This window comes from Zootermopsis nevadensis, unplaced genomic scaffold (genome assembly GCF_977971745.1).
Source record: "Zootermopsis nevadensis isolate Lab colony 2312 unplaced genomic scaffold, Znev_1.0 Znev_ptg000002l, whole genome shotgun sequence".
Taxonomy (NCBI): Eukaryota; Metazoa; Arthropoda; class Insecta; order Blattodea; family Termopsidae; genus Zootermopsis; species Zootermopsis nevadensis.
Window position 1 is genome coordinate 4869395 of NW_028259134.1, and position 19294 is coordinate 4888688.

Below are 19294 nucleotides of genomic sequence, written 5' to 3' on the forward strand. Positions count from 1 at the left end.
GCGGTGTGCGCTGGCGCGTTGTCATGATGCTTCGCATGTGGAGTTCTTCCTTTATAATCAGCTGACAGGTCCCATAGCCTATTCCAACAATGTCGCACAAGTCGTTGATGGTACGACGTCGATCTTCGTGAATGGCCTGCCGAATCTTCGTAACATTTTCGGGCGTTGTGCTCGAAGATGGTCGTCCAGAACGCTCGTCATCATCGACAGAGGTTCGGCCATTTTTAAAACGTGAATGCCACACAAAAGTTTGTGCACGACCCATTGCGGACTCCCCAAATGCTTGCTTTAGCATTTCATAGGTTTCCGTAGCCGTTTTGGCGAGTCTTTGGCAAAATTTGATGCACACGCCATTCCGAAATCGCAGGAGGGTCGGTGTAATGCACTACCAAAACGCCCGTAACTAAGAAACAAATGTTAATTCGATGATACCGGCTGGCACACTGATTCACTATGAATGTAGGCCGCACCCCCTAAAGGCAGACGCTCGTACTACATCCGGTTCGCCCTCTATTGACACAGTCTTGAAACTTTCCGATCGCACCTCGTATATCGCTACGAGATCCAGAATATGTGGAGCTTTTACCTCCACGATCCAAGTAAATCTTATGGCTGTGCGCTTAAATACAACGCATTAATGAAACTTGAAAAGAAGTTTAATAAAATACTAATTAGTGCATGCCCTGCAAGTAATGTGTTTATTACGTGTGAATTAGCATGTTCTTACTCATTTAGAGTAGGGTTTCTCAAGGAATAAGATCTCGACATTGTCACTGAAATACACGAATTGAAGCAGTTAATATATTGGCGAGTGGAGTGTAATATGAACAGATATTATTAAATACGTAGTGTTCACTCATTTATATCTGAAACTGAAAAACAAGTGCGTAAGAAAGTTATTAGAATATCAGACGAAATATATAAGATGCGTGAAGTCTTTAAATATCTGCCGTTCTGCTCCATTGTACTCCAATTCTTTCTCCAGTGTCTTGCTAATGCAGATTGGTCAGCAGTTGATTGATTACGTCGAAATCCACAGTAACAGAGTTAACTTTTACAGAAGAATGTCGGGTAAAATGTTTATGTATTTGATAACAGTGATATTTCTCGAAGAAACAAGATCAGTTGTATCACCTTCTTTATCCCAAATAGAATTAATAAGTAGGATTTTATATTTTCACGGCGGTGAGCCTGAAGATGGCTGTCTTCTGCGTTGTTGCGCCTTGTTGTCTGGTAGAAATTTACCAATGTTTCAGAGGTCCTTATTGCCTCCATCATCAGGCCGATGATGGACGCAACATGGACCTCTGAAACGTCGATAAACTTCTACCAGACTACAAGATGAAATAATCCAGAAGACATCTCTAAAATTAATAAGTAACCTGAGGACACAATCTGCTGTGTTGACAAGGGACACTATGATGTCTGACATTCGTGGACATGAAATCTGTTGTTACTTTATGTCGGATTTCTTGCATTCTCTTCTGAACAGATACAGAAACCGCAAATATACTGCATAGTCATTATTTAAATTTCTGGAAAGTTTTATCAGCGGTAGAAATATTACACTGGACAAAGTTATAAACTACATTAGACTCTAAATTATCCGGGGGGGGGGGGGGCGGATGAACCGGGGTCTTTCTGATCTAAACTAAAATCAAAAATTAATTTAGAAAATCAGTTTTAAAAGTTTTGACCGTTCAAAAATAAATACAATAATGACATACTATTTAATGTATTAACATAAATAAATTATTTGCTAAAACCTTACGTTTACGAGAATGGAACGTATTGCTTTCGTTTTTTAAAATAAATAGATGGTATACTGTATTAAATTTTATATAACATCACTTCTGTAATTAGCAAATGTTTAAGAATTCAAGTAGTGTATGTCTATGAATAAGGTTAGGTATTTATTACATTTTCCCGGATTATCAGGGGTTCGATTATGTATATTCTTTCGTGAATTGTTTGCATTTTTTCGTTATATTTCGTTAAAGTAATCAGAAAAAATTTATATCGTATTCCCGTACAATATAACATCGCTACTGTCTATAACAATTTTCAGCAACAGAAATTATGACAATGCAGTAGCCTATATGTGGTATATTTAGTGTCGTATCTGCTCATAACACACGCGCACTAATTGTAAAGTAAATTAGCAAGATTCTTCATGTCCTCAGAATAAACCCCGCGTACTACAAATTTAAGAACAGCATTCTACTCTTATTAACTATTCGACGTACTTTGACATACGATTTAGGGACTTTTGTTGACTGAGATGGCGTTAGTTAACGTTTATTTCTGTGAAAAGTCACCGATTAAAAAATCTAAATAGCATATGTGAAGTTTTGTACCAGAGTTGAAGCTTGTATTCTCAGATCTTTTAAATTGTTTTATATTCGACTTTAATAGCAGAGAAAATGAATTTCTATAGGCCAACGACCTCCAACGATCGAAGATTTTGGTGGCTGACTGTTGATCGATCACTGCAGAGTCCGGATAAAGTCACGATCTAGAAGGCTTTGAGAAACCTTGCTCTATGATTTTCCATGAATATATTGAGACTATTACAGCTTCTGTGACGTTCTGTTTCCAGTCTACGGAGAATACTTGACACCTGTCTAAAGCCCTTCCATACGATGGCACGTAGCCCTCTCGACGTGGTCTTCTGTCAATATTTGCTAAGTTCTTGTGAAATTATTTATACATTAACACTACATAACTAAGAGAATGCAAACCACACAGTAGTTTTGATGTTTAGAGCTCTATAACTCACACATGGAACACAATATATGTATGAAATCTATTAACAATAATAGAAGACAAATAAAAATGTTATATTCTTTATAGGCCTACGAAATTTATTACAAATAACATGTACTTTTATGTGTTTAATCAAAATAATGTTTTGCATCAGATTATATTAAATGTAAATGGTGAAAATCTTATCTTGGACACGCGAGAAGACCTCATAAAAAAAATGCATTCTGTCGTGCAAATAGTCTAATATGAGAAGAACGTCACAATTTTATATTTAAAAGTCTGCGACTGGAAATCTTTGACCTGAGAAAATTAAGACTCGCGATAGAACATTTTAAAACTTTCGTACCTTTGAGAGGGAACTTCGAATGAAACTTTTTGTCGGGACTTGTGCCCGCCATCTTGAATTTTAGTTTTTTTTTTTTGTAATTTTTTACTTCACAGCAGGTGAATTACTCAAGAGGACCAGAGCAAGCCAGTTACTGGTAATTCCATCGAAATATTGGTACGAAAATATGGAGCTGTCTATAGTTTTACACGTGACCTGGTTAATTTCTATCCAGATCTGGATGTGTTCAGCCAATACAAGAACACATTTCACAGAGTTCTTCAGACATTTCTCCGGCCTGAATCTGTAGACAATGTACCTTGTTCTCTAACGAATCAGTGTTTAAAAAGATCGTCTACCTATCGCCTTTAAATTGTTCCCTGAACCCACTTATTTTCTTTGACAGCTATCGGACGTAAGATTTTTTGGATGATTGACAGTTTTTACGTGACAATGGATGTAAGTCCAAACAAGTTTCTTATTAGATGATAAAGTTGCGTCATATTGTGATAAATATATATTTGTTTAAATCTTATCAGTCTAATCACAATAAAATTCCTATTAAATATTAAAATATTACTATAATTAACATTTAAATATTTAAAATATATTAAATGATATATCTGGTATGTTTCAAATTAAATTTATCAATATATTATTTTATTTTTTATTTCTAATTTTATTAATATTCATTTAGTCTTTATATTATTTACTTTAGAGGATAATACAAAACAACAACAAAACGTTCACCCACACAAAATCATGTTAAGCACGACGTACATTCAGAACAACTTCGAATACGATATTAAAAATACAATAAAATCTGGAAGAAAACTTCATTTGAAAATCTGATAAACATCTGACTAAAAGTTGCATTTAAGAAATTATATTTAGGTTTATATAATAATTTTATACACCTGAAGATGGTTCATTTAGAACTGAAACATGTCGTGTAAAAAGTTATATTCTAATGTAAATCGAACATTTCGATAGAGAATATCATTTAATATATTTTAAATATTTAAATGTTAATTATAGTAATATTTTAATATTTAATAGTAATTTTATTGTGATTAGACTGATAAGATTTAAACAAATATAAAGTTTCTTATTAATAGACACAGTTCTACTAACACCACGGTCTCTCAACCAGCGGTCCGCGTAATTTTTTATAGTATTTCATCCGGCTGTAAGATAAAAGTATGTTTGTATCATAAGTTATGTGTTCAATTTCATGCGGATTTGTTAAATAATATAACCCGTCGATGTATTTGTTAAATACGATTATTAATTAATAGGCTAATATGTTAACTTGTTAACGATAGTGATAACTAGAATTTTAGTACATGTATGACGTTTTAATAAATTGTTCCGGCAGTAAGTGAATCGAGAGGAAATGATAAATATGTGAGAACCCCTGATCTGCGGGAGCAAATTTGTGATAATTTTGAAACAAATATTTTGATAGCTTTCATTTAATTTTTTAAATTAAATTCTGCGTATACTTGGTATCATGTTGGTCAGAATCTTCTGTCTGAACGTCTGAGCGTAAAGGTAAATTTATAAAAACTATAATTTTTACCTGTTGTTTTATATGTGTTTGGAACTTGGTCTCTAACCGTAAGGGAGAACAGACTGGGGGTATTTAAAACAGGCTGTTTAGCAGAAACTTTGTTCCTGAAAGAATAATGTTATTAAACCAAGAAGAGTGTGTTAAGCGGGGAATTTGGGGCACATGGGTGAAGCTGAGAATCTGATACAAATTTTTAATTTAAAATTCTGAAGAGAATTGACCACTTGGAAGGCATGGGATGAGAATTATTAAATGGGTCTTTGTGAGTGTGGCTCAGGATAGGGGGCCAATGGCTGGCTGTTGTGAATTCGGTAATGAACCTTTGAGTTGAATAAAAGACGGGGAATTTCGTGGCTATCTGAGAGTGCCAAAGTCTTCTCAAGAAACGCTCTGTTGAACGGAGCAAGATAGTTAAGAGCTAAAGTGTGTACAGATTAAAACAGACCGGCTGTACCATTGTGCTGAAATCATGCATTTTTCTATCTTATTTGAATTCTTATCTGATGCAAAATATTTTTATTATCACAGACATTTACTAGAATCGAATTTCACTTATTCAACACAACAAATACTTTCTTATAGCAGGCAAAGCTTTCGTCTTTTTATTCTACGAAGGGTCAGGAGACTCTACTGCACTGCAACAGCTGACATCTGCATGGCATATAAAGAATATAATTTGAAGCACGAAGCAGCCTTTCCAGAGTTTTAGGCAAAATAAGAAACCTAACCTAACTTCTTTACCGTTATAATCAGGAAGAAATAATTTTATTTACTCTCTGATTGATCTACGACACCCAGAGACAGGTTAGGAAGATCTGCTTTGAGGCTTCTGTCCTCTGTTTATACCCCTTTCTCGTCATTCACGTGACTGAGAAAAACCACAAAAGACCTGAATCACCTTACGCGGTGTCAGGGTAAAACTGGAATCGGTGACCAGCGGAATGCAACTCAGAAGTTATAATCACTACACCAACATGATCGAGGAATTATTTATCTTAATTCAGTGTTTTCCGTGCAGTTGCTTCAACTGCATTGAAGAAATTTAGAGACAAGGATGTATTTTATGGTTTGTGCCTTGGAAACAGGAAGAAATGCGTGTTGAGCTGTTTAGCTTCTTGCTAAAACATTTCAGAGATGCAGTCAACAAATGTCACGGTCTTTGAGTAGTGTAGTACGTTGCTATGCTATTATTAGACAAGAGACGAGAACGAACTTTTAATGTAATTTATTGCAACATTATCTTTTTTAAATCGCATTGAAAGTACAACATTTATAAAACGTCTTCAGTAAATTAAATGTGGAAGCTTCCTCACAGTGACTAAAGCCTGCCAAAAGTGACCGACTGTCTGTAGACTGTGCCCAACCCTGGCATAGACGCTGCCATAGCCTCGTTTGTATTTCTTGGTACCAGAGTCGAAACTGTCAGAACGTAATTTCAATTGTTTCCGCATCGCTCTAACAGCGCCCGCGTCCAGACAAGTGTTAAGTCATTGGCTGCTATATTAGGAGCAGTTGCGTGGTTCAGTGATAATCAAGATAATCAGTCTTATGATTGGGCCAATGAAATACTTTGACTTCTCTGAGACGCCCGTCCGTGACATCGGAGACTTTTATGGGTATAAATCATCATCGAATGAACGTATAAATGCTTTCCTGCTGTATAATGTGTGTACTGTAATTACACGGAAAATTGTAATAATTTTAGAACATTTGTTCTGTTTTGAAATCAATGAAGCCCTATTTTATAGGAATTTTCAGTCCAAAAAATACCTTACTCTCTAAAAAGACTATTTTTTTGTTTGCACAGCACGTGGCCTATCAATTAATTTCCTGATCCGTAGGTGGCGTCCAGCGACGCCGAGTCCGATGACGGCTCGTCAGTGAGTTCACTTCAACAAACGCAACGCAAGACACCCGGAAAAACCGGTTCCGGTAATGTGTCCAGGCGATCTTCCGGTTCTTCCGACGTGGCGCCCCACAAAAAAGCCACGCGCTCCGCCAGTTCTGACTCCAGCACGTCGTCTGAGTCTTCCGCCGCGTCTACCTCAGCAGTCAAGGCCACGACGACAACGTTCACACCTGAGGAGCCGAGACAGAAGGTGAAAGTTTCTCCGGCAGAGAGTCCGGCTGGTTCCGGTGCATCCACACCGAGAAACCGCTTGTCCTCCACCGGTTCCGATACTCCCAAGAAACCGTTCCAGAGTCGGTTTTTACCCAACAGACAAACACCCACCACAACCCCCCCACCGGCTGTGGAGACGCCGACTAAGGAAGAGGAGGAAGATGAAGAAGAGGAATCTGAAAGCTCCTCGGAGTCTGAGGAAACGGATTCTGAAGATGAGTCCGCCGATGAAGCTGGTAAAAAGAAGCCTGAACCACCCGTCGTGAATAAATCTGCGATGGAAAGGTCTGATATTGGACCTCTGCTCGCCCGAAGTGCCCAGGCGAGGGACACGTCTGAAGCCGCAAGGAAAAACAGCAAAGATGAAACCAGCACGACTAGCTACGGCAAGTCACGCTACGGCAGCGGGGCAGAAACGACCCCCAGTAGTTACCGACAACCATACTTCCCGAAGGACGATCCTCCTGCCGCCCCTACAGGAAGCAAGTACCTTAGCCGGAGCCGCGGATCGGTGGACGAGGACAGCTCCCCGCCGTCGCGGTACGGGTCAGGGAGTGGATACACGAGCAGGTTCCTGAACAAGTCGAAGAGCTCTGCTGTGATGTCTCCAGACGAGGAGGCGGACTCCGGAGGCAAAAAATACTCCACCGGAGACGACGCCAGCAAGTACCCCAGTGGTAGGTCAAGGTACGCCGCTCTTAAGGATAGGCGTGCCCGTCTGGCGAGGAGCAGGAGTTCCCACAACTTCGGCGGACCTGATGACGAAGAGCCTGAAGACAGTCCTTCGTCTCCGACTTCGTCAATGCCTGCGACATACCTGGCATCCCGGTACGGTCCGGGGTCCCAGAGCAGCAACGACCTCGCAAGAAGTAGATCGACTCACGCGCTCAAATCGAGGGACAACTCGCCTGACAGATCTGCGGCGGGAACCGAGAAGGACGGCGCGGCGCTCAGCTCGTGGGCCAGGTACCTTAAGAACAAGTACGGCAACAAGGCCAGCAACAGGGACGGCGGAGGCTCGGGTAGCGGCGCCTCCTCATCTCCTTCGGCGTCTGCAACAGCTGCCAGACGCCTCTCATTGGGTCTCCCGCTACGTCACAACTCAGCAAGTGTCGACAGTTCAGATGACGACCAAAAAAACCCGGGAGGCTCCCCCACTTCCCCTACAGCAGCTACGGTGGCGGCAACAGGTAACCTAACCTAACCTAACCCAACCTAACCTAACCAAACTATCCTAAACTAACCTAACCTAACCAAACTAACCTAAGTTAACCTAACCTAACCTAACCTAACCTAACTTAAACTAAATCTATTGCGTTTCCTTCTGAAATAATTTACTAGGTTTATACGAATATTTTCTATGACAAAATTACTGTCAACGCGATAAATACATATGATATAACTTCTCATGGGCGAATGTTAAACATTACAGCCGGTCTCCAAGGCTAAATCGAAGATTTGCGACCTCCGAATAAAGCAGATGAAGTGCTAGGACGCTGTATCAACTGCCGATGATATTTATAGTAACTTGAGAGATGCAAAATGGTTGTAAATTATGAATAAGAGATATCAGGAAATGGCCGTGGCCTGTACTTGGGTACTGTTCCGAAATACGTTTCAAGAGATTCAGAGTGGAAGAAATCTAGAATAGCCTCCTGGGGCCGATTGTCGTAATTCTGAGTTAGGGCCTTAACTATCTAAAAAACAGTAACAACTTACGTCTATCACCACTTTAATGTTTAGTACCTGCATTTTTAGCCAGAGTTCGTGTTTATAAATCGTATATAAGGAACGATAACTTCGCTACACAGCATCAATCAATTTATCTCAGTTCTAGAGTCATTTTGCGTTTTACCACGAGGTCGAATCTGATAATTTAAATGAACTCCGTGCTTAGAGGGTTTAAATATTTCTTTCGATAATACAGGCCTATAATATAAGCAGTTGAGAAGAATTCGTTGAATAAACGAAGAGCTATTAATAACCCCTGTTGAGGCAACCAGTTGCTAGCCGGTATTCAGTTGTACCGTCGTGATAACCTGCCCGATAATGGTTACAGGTTGGGTTGTAGATCCTAGCACCAAACTGAGTAGACAGTTCTCATATTTTAAGCAGCTATTTCTCATGCGAGGATGAACGTTAAGTGCTCTTTGAAACCGTGTGCTAATTTTAACACGATAATAAATTAATCACTTAATTTCGTGTTGAACAAGCGGTGTTCTGTAGTTTCGCCCAAGAATGCGAAGGCTTTCAAGTAAGGCGACATCAGAACACGAAGTAATTATGTTTTGGCGTCTCACACTCTGCAAGGTCCCCAAATTAAGGAGGTCATCTATCACAGACCAGGCATGCGAAAAGACGAAGGCTGTCCCCCGGAAAGACAGTAGCTACAGGAGCACAACAACTTGATGTGTTTCAGCATGACAGGACTAGGATTTGATGGCGGTCAGGCCCTGCTGTCGGAAGAAATAAGAAAGAATTGATGAAACACAAGAAATAAATTAAGGAAAGAAAGAAAGCGAGAATATAAGGAGAGAGATGTTAGGAAAGGGATGATAAATATCCTAAATAAGGGTGGGGGCGAATAGGGGGAGATAGAGAAAGAGTAATCTAAAGAAGGGAGGGACACAAAGATTAATTAAAAACGAATGAAACAAAGGATGAAGGAAATAAAAAAATATATACTATTCAATTATTTCGTTCCTAATGTCTTGTTATGTTTCGAAGCTTTCACCGGAAGTAGGGTTCCAGTCAGGCGCTTGAAAGAACAAATTATCTGTAATTCAGACGAAATAAAATGGGTCTGGTGGACTGTCACATGTAAACGTAATTGGCGTCGCGTGGCTATGAGCTGATGAGCAACGCGTAATAAACCGTATGGGGCACCTTAAACTTTTACTTAAACAACGGCCTCTAGAAAGTTCACCAAATAAAAGTTCAGGTCTAAATGAAATGCTAACTTAAATTTGTGAACCTTGTCGAGTTCTTACATGTTTAATGAAGTATTGTGTAAGGTAATATCTCTGAGGCTTGGGGTACTCAAGGCGATGAGAATGTTACTTGTTGTCTTCTCGGTTGTAATACCGTGTATTCACGGTTTGAAAATGGCGATTATTGTTTCGTCCGAAACGTCGGTAAATACCTAAAAGATAAAACGACATACAATCTAGAAGAGCAGAGTCTGTACACGATGTAATATTACTGAGTTTCTTTAGAATCTTTGTCAATAATATAATCTATTTGATGTATTATCTCTACCTCTTTCGTAAACATTTTTTATTTATACAGACTGAATATCAAAACTAATTAAGAATGATGGCAGATCGCAATGAATTATTCTGAAATGGTGTACTCCATATTGGAGCGTTGCCCAGTACCTTGCAAGAAGTTTCTTGTTACCATCATCAGGATCCAATACCTCCATTTATATAGCCCATCACATCTTTTCTAACAGTTTTCTCTAGACATCCAATCGGACCACACCCTTGTGATAACTTGAGTTTATACCTGCCAGAACATCATCTTTATGGACCCAATCGATATATCCCAGAAATCGATAACGGCGTGTTGTACTTTACATTCTGTAAAACAAATTACTGCAACAAAAGTTGCATGTTTTTTAATATCAACAAAATGTCAGGACCCTGCATTAAGTGTCGCTAGTGTCATTCCCACCTCAAGATCGCCATTCTGGTATCACTTGCCGTATGAAATTACAGAGTACAAAGTCTAGGTCAGTGGTATTCAACCTTTTTTGTTCTCGTACCCCCAGATATAATTTCTCTTCAACTTTGTACCCCCCCAAATTGTTGGTGTATAATTAAAGTTATACATAGTATATAATCTACATCTAAAATAAATTAAACAAATTACATTACTGATTATTCAGTGTTTATCATAAAATATATATTTTTAAAAAAAAATTCACGTACCCCCTAAGATGTCTTCGCATACCCCCGGGGGTACGCGTACCCCAGGTTGAATACCAATGGTCTAGGTAACCTCTAGTGACACACTGTTCATACCAAGATGTCTTCCGATTACGTAAGAACCTAAGTCTACGACAGACGCCCTGGTATAAACTGAAGTACGTACTTCACTGGTGGTCCCAAAGTTGCGTCTTGGTCCCTCAGGTTTCGCGGCAGCGGCAGGTTCCTGCCCTAGAAGCCAGTACCTGCAGAAACGTCGCCAGCAGTTCAAGATTGGGAGTCGGGGGAGCGAGCCTGGATGCTTCACGTGGCCCCGCGGCATCGCCGTGGGTCCCGACAACTCTATAGTGGTCGCAGATTCGTCCAACCACCGCGTTCAAGTCTTCGACGCTAACGGAATCTTCGCCAAAGAATTTGGCAGTTACGGCAATTCAGAGGGCGAGTTCGATTGTCTAGCCGGCGTGGCAGTGAACAGGATCGGCCAGTTCATCATCGCTGACCGATACAATCACCGCATACAGGTAATGCAAGCTCCTGCAATACCTACATCAAGGTTTTGCCCTGGGCTCGTTAGTCGGGGAAAACCTACAGCTGCAATTTATTAAGAATTAAGTAGGATTTGACATTCTCGCGGCTGCAAGTCTCAAGATGGCTGCCTTCTGGGTCGTTACGTCTCTATCATCAGGGTGACCGCCCTGATGATGGAGACAGAAAAAGACCTCTGATACGTTGGTAAACTTCTACCAGACTACACGGCGTAACAACCCAGAAGGCAGCTAAATTCAATGCTTATAACTGTTACTTTTTTTATATGCAATAAATTTAAGTTGAACCGCCAACTCCTTTCCAAATAAATATTCTACAACTCATAACTTTTACGTGATTATAATATGAAAACGATAATTCTGTATGTTATCTCGCATGGACCTGAGAGTTTTTCTCTCGCCTTCAGGGAAGAATTTGCATGTAGATCGAGATTTCTTGAGACCAGAGTGCTGAAGAGAATATTTGTATCAAACATGGTAGAAGAAGTAGGAAGATGGAGGAAACTGTGTATTTTGTGGTTTCTTACTTTTGTTATTTTCAGAAGATCGAATCGGGGAGAGCGATATGGGTAGGACGCATGGGAACGATTAGAAATTTATTCAACGATTTAATTGGAAAACCCGAAAAGAAGAAACCACTTGATAGATCTAGTAGCAGATGTAAGGATAATTTTAAAATGGATGTCAAAAATATAAGGTGTGAATTTATTGATTGTATTCAGCTGGAAATAATGTGGGATTCGATGTCGAACTCTTGTAAACACGTGGCTTCCATAAAACGTGTGATAGGAAGACTATTTTTAGTGTTCTGTCTGACGACAGGTCCATATGAACAGGATCCTTCCATCCTTTTCTCGGACTGGGACCTGTTCATATACGTTCTTGGCGGATGATCCAGAAGTGGTTTGCCATTGCCTTCTTCTGTGTGTGAATAGAGTAATTGTTGGGATGCCACGGAGAAACCGGGGAAGCCCCCGGAGGAAAACTCCGTGTTGCCTAGACCACGGCCTTGTCCAACACAAGTTATAAATTCGGACACCGCCGGGAATCGAACCCGAGACCCCAGGATTACAAGGCCAGCGTTCTAACCGCTAGACTATCCTCTTCTAAAGAGTGGCACTGCTTAGTTGGTTGGTTATTTTATACATAATAATATCATTATTTCAAGCTTTAAAGTACGCAGGTCGGTCATGAGAAATCTTCGTCCTAGCGCAGAAGCAGCCGAAGACCTCACGGTCTTACCGGATCGGCGTACAAAGTGACTACAATCCACTTCAAACACACTGTACAGTAGTTGAAACGTGCCCCGTTTGGCGAGAGAACGTAGCAATGCCAGTCCCTAGACAATTTGGTCTTGAAACGTTCGAAATGATGAAAAGGTTAAATGTCACGGAAACCCTTCAATGGAGGTCGTCAGTTACTGCTATAGATCTCAGTTTTGGTTCACATGATACGAGCCTTTGTCTCAATGTGATAGTAGATCTCTGTACGTCGTGTAGACCGTGTTTGTGAGACATAAATCCTCTTCATCCAAGGGGTAGGAGACCATTTTAATGGCTGCCGTCACGAAGGGCTTTAGACCTTGAGAGCATAGTAATGTGGGTCACGATATTGAAAAGGAATAGAGTGAGAATGAAGGATTTAGGCGGAGGAAGATGAAGAAACAGTGGATGAAAAGGAGGGAATTGAGTCCTAGGAGAGAATAAATGAATGAAAAGAAATATAATAAATGAAATTGCTGTCTTCTTGTGTCACCTCCAGAAGGAACATCGCCATAAGAACGAAATAATAGCTGACTAACAAACGAAGTACGAGGCTCGTCCACAAAGTAAGTTTCCCTGGGGCCGTTTACAGAAACAAAACACAATTTCATGGAAATATTTATTGCAAAAGATAGAGCAAGTATCCAGCTATTTTTCAACATATTCGCCACCGGAATTGAGACATTTGTCATACCGTGGGACCAACTTTTGAACACCTGTGTCGTAGAAGTCTGCCGCCTGGGATTGGAACCACTGTGTGACAACCATCTCCGCCTCTCTGTCATTCTCAAAACGCTGACGCTGACCGGACAGGAATTTCTTGAGGTGTAGGAAAAGATGGAAATCACTGGGAGCGAGGTCCGGGCTGTAGGGTGAATGATTAAACACCTCCCAGCTGAACTACTGCAGGAGATTTGCTGTCCGTCGAGCCGTGTGCGGCCTAGCGTTATCACTGACCGCACTTCACAGTCGGCGGGAGCTGGAATAAGAACCTCCATCTTCAACAGCTGCAACGATGCTACTGTGAGAACTCGGGAAGTACCGTTAGTGCATGCGCCATGCTACGTCATTGCTCTATCACGTACGCACAGTCGCTTCGCGCAATATAAGGTTTGCTAGCTGTGGGACGAGTGGGAAACTTACTTTGTGGACGCGCCTCGTAACTTCAAGACGCAGGGTCGTCCTTGAAAGGTTAATAGACGCTCGGCCAAGCGATTTCCTGATTTTAAGGAAGCCAAAACAACAGTTCAACCAATTCTGTTTCCGCTGCATTACAGGTGCTGGACCCTTCTGGTCGGTTCCTCCGAGCCTTCGGGAGCCAGGGCACCGCTGACGGCCGCTTCAACTATCCGTGGGGCATAACGACAGACGCCCTCGGTTTCATCTACGTTTGCGACAAGGAGAACCACCGTGTGCAGGTAAAAAAACGTACTGGAAGGCAGGACCAGATACTGCGTCCAGGGCAGTGTAAAGCTTGAGGCGTGTTGGAATGATAAATATTTCCGACGTTTCAAATGAACTTACTTCTTCCTTCTTCAGGACCTAAGGAATGTAAAAGTAACGACTTAACCGTTCTGCCTGTCCGGAAATTATAGTTAACTCTTTAAAGCCCATTAGTAAAAACATTCTCCGCCTCCTTTAACATTCAGTAACTCTGCATTTTGCCCACAGAGTGTATTTGTGTGTTCCGTGTGATTTTGAAAATAAACAACGATTTTCCCGTAAACAGCATAAACCTACTGGTCTTTGTAATGGAGACGCGGTATATTTTCTGTGAGGTTAGAGCTGAATATTTAAATATTGTTCAGATGAGCTTCGCGTTTCAAAGTCTCTCGCCTGGTCAAGGAATTGTCCACCTTTCATAGAACCCGAATGTTCATCGCCATACGTGCGCAAGAACTGAACAATTTAACCTCTTCCGAGCCAATTTAATCCAACCCGAAACCTCACATTCTATTTATTTTCATTCTACTTTACATTATTTGTCCATATCCACCTGCCTATCCCGAGGAATGTCCAGCGTTTGGAGTCTTCCGACAAAGAATCCCTATCTCACATAAGCAGCTGAAAAGCTTACAGTTTATATGTAGCTACTTTTATCACACTCCTTTTTTATGGGGTTTCAAGATGGCGACCGACCGAGGGATGAAGAAACAGACGCGGAAATATTGGTCGTTCCGTCCTGCAACCCCCACGATTAAAAAGTCTAAGCCACGTTACGAACCACCAGATACTTGAAAGTAAATAATGTCCGAAGAATCATCTCGTATGCCCGCCACATGCATAGTGATGTTCTGTGTGGGTTTTGTTAGAATTTTCATTGAAGTTCAACACGAATATAAAGTTGTCTTCTGTGCTTCATCACGAATGGGGTAGCTACACACATTCTTAACCTTAACACTGGCTGACGCTTTGTATCTCCAGTCCCCTTCATCAAACCTGAAATGAGAAGGGACAAACTTGGCTGGGGTGTGATGTTCTGGTGGCCTTGAAAGCAATGACGAAGGAGAGGGTAAGAACACCGCAAACAAATGGCAGCAGAGCGTGGTTTTCTAAACAAACATAGTGTCGTTCCTGTCTTCATTTTCATTAATTTAAATTAAACTTGAGCAATTTGGTTTGCATCTTTCATTCATGCTTTGTCCCCTACCTCGTTTCGGTAATTAACTTTGCGTTCTGGAATCTCGGTGTGTCCTGCTCGCATTGCGGGCATGGTAGATCGGCTGCGTTCGTTTTGCCGAGATCAGTCTTCACAGACGAAACCACGGGCACAAAAGTCGGACGATGTAAGCGACACTTTCATGCCTAGGCATTCATGGTTGTCATGGTACTGAATCCAACTACGTTGCATATTGTCGACCCCTGTAAAATTACCAATACCGCACTGTTGGTCCAAAGCCAGATGTGTACAGTGTCATGACGGGTTTCTGGCTGGTAAACTCTGAATTTGAAATTGTTAAGCGCCACCATTTCATTTTGTGTTCATCAGCAAAAACTTCCGGTTACTTAGGTCTACTTGGAAAGTTATCATCAGCACTATCTTGGCCTCATGCAGTCAAGTGATCACACTGTTTATTTCTTCATCAGTGAGACGAGATGTTGAGCAAAATCCTCTCTTGTAGATATCTCTGCCTAAAATATTTGTCTGTTGTTTCTTTATTTCCTTTCGATTTTTATGCGAAGCATAGTTCACAAAACGAGATGTATAACTTGGCAGGTAAATTTGGTTCTGTCATGTTTGAGACGCAAAGAGACTAGCCCGAATCGAACGTACCCGATCAGTGCAAGGAGGCTGTTTGGCTAACTAGCAACGTGGTGTTTAGACTTATGTTTCGGTCATATCCCAGATTAGGTTACGTGGGCTGCTTCCCGGTTCAACGAACAAGCCGTTGTTAGAGGTGTTACAGGTTAGACATCATCGTTCAACTCGTCATTCTGAATTGATTGCACAGCAATTATATTAGGCCAGCAAGCAGGACCTGGCTGGAAAATAAGTGAATCCTCAGATGGTGGGTGATGAATCATATATATTTATTTTGCTTATCTGTTCTAAATTCCTTTTGGAGGGCCACTTTATTGCGTCAGCCAGATCTCCAGACTTTTGGTATTGTAATTGGTTATTCTTTAAAACTTGTCCTTTCCCTGGCTTCTACCTAGTTGGTATAAATATTATATTAGCCTGAACTACACCAAGAACTCTAATCGGTATGGAGTTAACACATGCGCATACTGCAATTGATCCACAACAAATTGTTGCTTTAGGAATGGTTCAGACTTTTAAAGTGCCACCCACATTTTCCCACCATCTGAAGCACATGGACGATGCAAAAGGGTCTATCTGAAATGGAATAATGTGTTGCTGCACTATAATGTTTTCCCTGGCACAGGTTTTCCAGTCGGATGGAACATTTGTCGGTAAATTTGGATCGTGTGGAAGTAAGCCTGGCCAATTAGAGCACCCACATTACATTGCTGTATCGAGCACTAACCGGGTCATCGTGTCAGATTCCAACAATCATCGAATTCAAATTTTTGATGTCAACGGTCGAGTACTCACCACCTTTGGCAATGAGGGCTCTGAAGAGGGGCAGTTCAAATTCCCCAGGTAAGTAAATCTGTTTCTCCTTGTTCAGTGGAAAATGTTTACAGGAGGGATGAAGTCACTGCATCTTCCAAAGGTGTTATTAATTCTAATTTTTATCTTCAATACTTTGTTTACATACATTTTATCTTAATTTATCTGAACATCATGAATTCAGTTACACCTTACTTCATCATTTTCATGTGTAACTTCTTACACCAGTTTTCTTGCCTATCCAATAATCTCTTCCTTAACATGTCCCACACACCTCATTTCAGAAATATTATTAAATTTATTGTTCATTTGTGTGTGTGTTGCTGCTGGCTGGTTAATTGTAAAAGCACTTTCGTAACAAAACAGAGAGAAGTTCATATGATGTAATATTCATCACAAATATTTTCCTGGTACTTGTGGGTTATCAGGACACAAAACGGGGGAGACAAACGAATGTTTCATTGTAGAACTACGTGACCATTTGTTCACAACTGTAACTTATGTCATTTATCCACACACATTAACCTAACCTAACATAACATAACCTAACCCAATCCAACCTAACCTAACCTATTTTTAAAGCAATGTGTCCTGATAACCCACAATCACCATTTTCCTATAGAAATGTTAAGGTGGATAAATCAATCGATCATGCTTTCTGGTTGGTTGGTTTGTTGGTGGGTATGAAGTAAAATGTTTATTCATGGCTACCAACAATTACGATGGACAACGGGGTACAGACTCTTAATAATTTTATGTATGAAGCAATACTGACACAAAAAAATGCATGGAGATCCTTCTAACTTATTTGTAGTCCATGCTCAAATTAAATGTGCGTGGTTTTCATGTATGTATCCATTTAAGGGACCCTTTTTGTGTTATCAGTCATTGGAGGCCTACTTCGAAATGTCTGTTGCTTGCTTCAGCTCTTGAAATCTCAGTGCCCTCTTTAGTGTTGGTTGGACATTACTCTCAGGTTCTAATGGAATTTACTTTAATTACTTTTCACGGCAGGTTTTATGTACATGTATGACTTGATTTTAGGGCACATTCTATGTGATTTTATTGAATGCAGTAGATAGTCAGGAAGTTTAATATTGTGTGTTGATGGGTACCACTTCCTGAATTGGACATTGGCAGGACACAAGTAACCGCCATGGTGGTCTAGCAGTTAGAACACTGGTCTTGTAATCCAGGGGTCACAGATTCGATTCTCGGCGGTGCCCGAATTTATAACTTGAGTTGGGCAAGGCCGTGGTCTAGGCAACACAGAGTTTTCCTCCGGAGCTCCCCCCGTTTCTCCATGGCATCCCAACAATTACTCCATTCACACACAGAAGAAGGCAATGGCAAACCACTTCTGGATCATCTGCCAAGAACGTATATGAACAGGTCCCAGTCCGAGAAAAGGATGGAAAGATCCTGTTCAAAATATGTCGCCAACCTCCTATAAAGGAGACGGCGTAATGAAGAAGAAGAAGGACACAAGTGAAGAAATAAATGAGTGGCTGATTTACACTTTATAGAATACTCATAAAAATGCACTGGACTGGTCACTGTTACCAAAACACACAAATTAAATACCAGGCTGAAACACTCATAATGGAATTCCAATAATTTCAAGTAAGAGGTGAGGTTTTAGTTCAAAACATGAATTTGTCTCTCCATCGTAACAGACTGGTAGCAGATTCAACCTGAAACACATAAACTGAATGGACTTTAATTGTCTAAAACAATATAATTTATGTCCACCACTGTTTTTATAAACTTTGATATATTATCGAAGTTCAGACACCTCCTATTTTCCTTGATGTGCATGTTGTGCTATCGATTACTTACTTGTAATTTTCTTTTTCTGGTGTATATCACCCCCTGCTGTATAATCCATAACTCTGTGTGTATTGAAGTGAAATTCTCAGGTATTAAGGAAAGCAGTTAATGACTTTTCCTCTTTCAAGCGTGTGGTTAAAATTTGTCAGACTGCAAATGGAAGGTTTGGCTGACAGTCAGTCAGATGACAATTCACTTCAAGTTTTGTTACATGTTAAATTTTCACTGGACTGAAAATTATTTTAAAAAACCTTTTTACTCTCAAAATATTTTATATCTATGTGCAAAAAACATACAATATTATTCCAAGCTTATATTTTCCTCAACATGTTTTGATGTGTTTTATATGTAATCACCAGGTGACAGCTCTATTTAACCAATTACATTTTCAATTTGATGCTCTGTTTATTACCACCTATCGTTTATCCTTGGTTAAAACAATTTTTTGTTTATGACAATGAAAATAGAAAATGAAAATGATAACTTGATTATGGAAAAGCAGTCAGTAATAACATACTGAATTAAGCAAGGCAGAGGACATATTAAAATAAAAATCCATTAGTAGTTACATGCTATAAATAGTCAGTTGAACAAAATTTAAAAATATTTAATATTTTAACACACATGTTTTTTAATCACTGACTTAATAAAATAGTAATCATCTGTGGGTCTACAACCCAGTGTGGGTCTCGGCCACCTGTTTTGGAGGTTACGTGATCTATTTAGACTTTTCGTAGGACTCCTTGGATGAGTGATCAGCCCGTCACAAGGCCCCTACCTGTACACAGGACAGCATAACAAACATCCATGCCTTGAGTGGGATTCAAACCCAGTCTCAGGGTCAAAGCATACAAGGCCCACACCTCA

General features: G+C 40.3%; 1 protein-coding gene across 9 annotated transcripts in view; it reads left to right on the top strand.

Moving 5' to 3' along the window:
• Positions 1-19294, top strand: part of tn (tripartite motif containing protein thin) — a 64984-nt gene that overhangs the window by 41857 nt on the left and 3833 nt on the right. For 7 of the 9 annotated variants that reach the window (XM_087354718.1, XM_022072388.2, XM_087354710.1 and 4 more), the window contains 4 exons: positions 6506-7976; positions 10920-11236; positions 13800-13940; positions 16410-16627. In XM_087354718.1, the coding sequence (XP_087210844.1) occupies positions 6506-7976; positions 10920-11236; positions 13800-13940; positions 16410-16627 (2147 nt within the window). The remainder of the gene's footprint in view (positions 1-6505; positions 7977-10919; positions 11237-13799; positions 13941-16409; positions 16628-19294) is intronic. The other 2 variants (XM_022072393.2, XM_022072394.2) reach the window with 1 other exon arrangement.